Source organism: Gekko japonicus, unplaced genomic scaffold (genome assembly GCF_001447785.1).
Source record: "Gekko japonicus isolate JY-2015 unplaced genomic scaffold, Gekko_japonicus_V1.1 scaffold447, whole genome shotgun sequence".
NCBI lineage: Eukaryota > Metazoa > Chordata > Lepidosauria > Squamata > Gekkonidae > Gekko > Gekko japonicus.
This window is the reverse complement of record NW_015166435.1, coordinates 859673-864868: the sequence shown is the minus strand read 5'-3', so window position 1 is coordinate 864868 and position 5196 is coordinate 859673. Positions and strand designations below refer to the sequence as shown.

The 5196-nt window shown below is 44.8% G+C and overlaps 1 protein-coding gene across 1 annotated transcript in view; it reads right to left on the bottom strand.

Moving 5' to 3' along the window:
• Positions 1 to 5196, bottom strand: part of LOC107111006 (neurexin-1) — a 736478-nt gene that overhangs the window by 15505 nt on the left and 715777 nt on the right. The window contains exon 15 of the mRNA XM_015411887.1: positions 2610 to 2783. Coding sequence (XP_015267373.1) covers positions 2610 to 2783 — 174 coding nt within the window. The remainder of the gene's footprint in view (positions 1 to 2609; positions 2784 to 5196) is intronic.

Below are 5196 nucleotides of genomic sequence, written 5' to 3'. Positions count from 1 at the left end.
AGGCCAATGCTATGCTGGGGATTATTAGGAAGGGTATTGAAAACAGATCAGCCAATATCATAATGCCCCTATATAACTCAATGGTGCGACCTCATTTGGAATACTGTGTGCAGTTCTGGTCACCACACCTTAAAAAGGATATTATAGCTTTGGAAAAAGTGCAGAAAAGGGCAACTCGAATGATAAAAGGGTTGGAACACTTTCCCTATGAGGAAAGGTTAAGGCGCTTAGGGCTCTTTAGCTTGGAGAAATGATGACTGAGGGGAGACATGATTGAGGTTTATAAGATTATGCATGGGATAGAGCAGGTAGAGAAAGAGGTACTTTTCTCCCTTTCTCACAATACAAGAACTCGTGGGCACTCAATGAAATTGCTGAGCGGTCGGATTAGAACAGATAAAAGAAAGTTCTTCTTCACCCAAAGAGTGATTAACACATGGAATTCACTGCCACAGGCAGTGGTGGCGGCTACAAGCATGGACAGCTTCAAAAGGGAATTAGATAAGCATATGGAGCAGAGGTCCATCAGTGGCTATTAGGCACAAGGTATAGATAGGGGCTCTGGGGCAAGTGATGCTCTGTCTTCTTGGTGCTTGGGGGGGTCAACAGTGGGAGGGCTTCTAATGTCCTGGCCCCACTGGTGGACCTCCTGATGGCACTGGTATTTCTGGCCACTGTGTGACACAGAGTGTTGGACTGGATGGGCCTTTGGCCTGATTCAACATTGGCGTCTCTTATGTTCTTATGTTAAGTTCAGCAGTCTCGCAACACAAGTTCAGAACAATGGACGCCCACAGGGCTGAATAGGGACGTAGAATTCTTATCTTACTACAGATGCTATTTTTTGCCCCCATGCATTTCCCTTCTACTCTAACCAAGCTAATGCACATTGCACCTCTGCATCCTGAGTGCTTTCTTTGCAACACTCCTCCCACCTTCTGAATGGGATATAGGGACTCAAAAATTTCCATTCCAATTCATATTTGACAAAGGGAGCTCTGACTCTCGAAAGCTTACGCCCCCAAAATCTTGTTGGTCTCTAAGGTGCTCCTGGAATCAAATCTAGCACTAATGGATGGCAACTTCAGGCACATGGTGAGGGCCCACTGCCTCAAGATGATCCATCACAAACCACTAGCAAGCCATTTGTGGCAGTACTGCCGCTTGGCCACAGAGGCAGTCTCCACCATATGTCTTTGGTCAGCAGTGTGGATAGGGCCCTTTCAGACCCTGTCCCCTTCTGGAAGTCATGCTCTGCCATTGCCATAAGTGGTATGGCAGCAGCTCCTCCTCTGCTCCAGACGTCATTCAGGGTCAGAAGCAGTATTCCCTCTAAGCTGAGCTAGTGTGAGCTAGCTCACAGTTTTTTAGCCTCCAGCTCACACATTTTTGTCTTAGCTCAGGGAGGATGGCTCCAGAGCAAAGTCATTTATGCAGTAGCCAAATTGCTCGCCCAGAACTTTAATGCCGGTAGCTCGCAAAGTAGAATTTTTGCTCACAAGACTCCACAGCTTAGAGAGAGCATTGGTCAGAAGGAAGCCAAAAGCATAAGACTGTTAGAAATGAGCCTTTGCCCTCTCTAGCACTGCTATCTGTAGTGCCACGTGGTGCTCCTTTCCATGACAGACATTTGTTCACTTGTCCTTCTGAACTGCCAAGTGGTGGTAGCAATTGGAGCAGCAGTTGCTTCTGACTCTCCTGCCCCTTCTTCTGGGTGGCAGAAATCCCAGACTTCTGCTTTCTCACTAAAGAAGAGCCAAATGGGTTGTGAGTGGTCCCATTGTGGTGCCAAACCAGGAGGGGCGGGAGTTTGGAGGGTGAATGCACGATCACTGGCGACCACTGGCTGCAGGGGCCGGGCAAGCAAAGAAGGAGGAGTTCTTGCCAAAGGCTTTTTATCACAAACCAACTCCTCAGCACCAGAACTGGCCCTGCTTGCCAAACTCTTGACATCCTTATGCTGTGCCAAACAGGCACCAAGGTTGACTTTGTGTTGCTTGATGGCTGAGTCCAGCTTGAGACAATAACAGCTGTGCAAGTCCTGGAATACAACAGTGGTACAAACCACCATGGCATAGCACAGGGGCCCTAGCAAGACAGCCTGAACATTTCATCCTGAACACAACCTGCACTAAAAACGTGCATCTAAATTCAATTAGTTAATTTATACGTAAACTACCATCTAAGCGCCGTGATGATATAAAGTGCTGCACGGGAGCCAATTATTACAACAATTAATTACAGTACAGCACAAACAAATGGAGACATGCAAATCAGCTCGTCGGCGGAGGAGAACAGACTCCGACGATTATATTTGAGAAGATAAGTTAACGTCCTCAGGTTCAATTTGTGCTTTGCGCCATCAATGTACATTTCTCCATCAATGACACCCGCCTTTGTTAATAATGTAAAACAAGTCCGGTTTACAGCTGTGGCACAGAACAAATAGATGACAGCAGGCAAGATAGGAAACTGTCATCACTGGAGTGCAAATAAACAGAACACAGCGGGAGGGAGGCTACAGACAACCCCCCTCCCCATGATGAGGTATAGAAATGTTTAATTTGTATTAGAGGAGCACGTGATAAGATTACAAAACGGCTCTTTACCTTCGCATCCTCGTTCAATCTGCCCATTGCAAAACAGAGCATCCGAGATCAGGTCTGGAAGGCGCCCATTCAGGTCCACTGAGGCAAGGCAGCCCTGAAACCCTTCCTTTGCATGGACCAGCTTCGGCAGGGATTTGTAGGTCTCTTTTGCCACTCCTCCAATGTACAGGTCACCTGCGGAGCCAAAGGACACATTGAGTTGGAGTTGTTTTATCTTGTCATATGGATTTCCAGTCTTTCTCTGAGGAGGACAGGATGGACTATGTGGGGGCTTGATTGCATTTCATCTTTACAGGAGAGGCTTGGTAAAAAGCCACCTAGTAGTCTTCATGACTGAGTTACCAGAACAGCGTGACTCAGTCATGAAGACCACTAGGTGGCTAATAGTCCATCTAGTCCAGCATTCTGTTTCTCACAGTGGCCAACAAGATGCCCTGGAAGGCATCTCCCAGTTGTTGTACCTAAGTACTGATAGTATTATTTCTTCTTAGCATGGAGATTCCACTTGGACATCATGGCTCCACGAATCTGTCTATTACACTTTTAAAGTTGTCTGAGCTAGTGGAGATCACTATATCCCATGGCAATGAGCTCCACAAGCTAATTATGCGTTGTGTGAAGAGTTACACATGAATACATGAAACTACCCTATACTGAGTCAGACCATTGATCTATCAAAGTCGGTACTGTCTACTCTGACTGGCAGCAGCTCTTCAGCATCTCAGGCAGCAGTTTTCACATCACCTTTTACCTGATCCTTTTAACTGGAGATGCCAGAGATGGGACCTGGGGACTTTTGCATGAAACAGATGCTTAGCTGCCATGATCTTTTTCTATCCTGAATCCAAGGAAAATGACCAGTGACACAGAAGATGATGGTTTCTGTCTCTGGATTACACTTTCACTGCTGGGCATTTGAACCCAAATCTCCCTACTTCAAGTCCACACTGGCTCTTCAGATTATCTCCTATGGAGGAAGCTATACAGCCTTGATGGAGGTATAATCACAAAATTTAGAATACAACATCAAATACAATCCCTCCTTTAAAGAGCTAAAACCACAAGTATACCAAGACAACTAGCATTCTAGAAGAGGGAAAGGCAGGTCCTTTTTATCAGTCTAACAATACAGTCCTAAGAACACTTTCCTGGAAATAAGCCTCATTGGATAGTACTGAGTAGGACTATAAATATTGTGATTATAACCAGGCATGCCAAGATGTCAGCTGAAACAGTAATTGTTTGGTACAGAAATCTTTCTGTACTCATATATGCAACAATTTTTGAATCGGGGTCGTGAAGTATTAAGTCTCAGGGTTCCCAATGTTAACTGTTTACCATTAATAAATAGAGTATGTTTGTGTGTATTTATTTTGATGCCTTCTTTGATGTACATAAACTCTGTATGACAAGTATAGATGTGGAGAATGGAACAGCAACATTACAAAAAGATTATATTTTCTGAACAGGGTTGCATTACATTAGGTCCCGATTATATTGTTTGAAAGAATACACCACAGGCCCAGGTAAGATATATTTACTTAATCCTGACAAATTCAGTTAATTCTGGAGGTAAAAGTGAGAACTCTAAAACACTTTCATGATTTGTGTCTAATATATGAATCCATGATTGGTTAAGCTAACTAGTATTTAGTCACTGGAGACCAACATGACAATCTGACACAGATAAAAGCTGTCTTTGATTCCCATCTCACCATTGCTTGAATAATCCATTCCAGCACAACAGGGTGATGGTTTGGCAAGAGAATACTGATTTAGTCTTAGTGCCTGTTAATTTCTAAAAAGGGATGCATTACAGCTTGATATGTAATTGCACAATGCCCCATTTTACCCCATACACTTGAATTGGCTCTATTGGTTTGGTGTAATCTTTCCAAGCATGATTTTTCTTATTTATTTATTTATTACTTTCAATTTATATCCCGCTTTGCCGGGCGAACTATATTCTTCAGATACAAAACACCTCTGAGTCCTAAGGATAGTAGGCTCCCTTCCACTTTCCTTCATGCATGACTTGGATATTGAAGATTTCTGGATGTATTGTGATGTCCGAATCAGATAGAACCAGGGGTGATTTCGTAGAAAAAGAGGTGCAGGAGCTCATTAGTATAACTCATTAGCATAACATTTGCATATGCCACCCCCCCTGACGTCACTGGAAGTGTGTCAGAAGGCAACACCCACTGCTCAGGCTCCACTGGTCTGTTTTGGCTTGCTAGCTATTGGGGGGGGGAACATGCAGATCTGTCCTCACAGAGGAGGGAGACCCTGTACCTAAATAAAATTTGGTCTTAAAGGTACCACTGGACTGTTTTGGACTGGGGGGGGCTCTGCAATTTCCCTGACTGCTTCTTGCTCTGACTGAGGGCTGCTGGGAGCAGGGGGCGGGGCTTGTTGCATGTGCCTGCCCCCTGGGCTCTTTACTGCCGGAGCTCCACTCCTGTGCGCTCCTGCAGGAAATGACCCCTGGATAGAACAACAAACTGTAGGCTGTTCTCTCACCTCCAAGTGAGGATTCTGAATCAAGGATAAACCACTGACTGGAATCTTAGGATTATAGCCAATC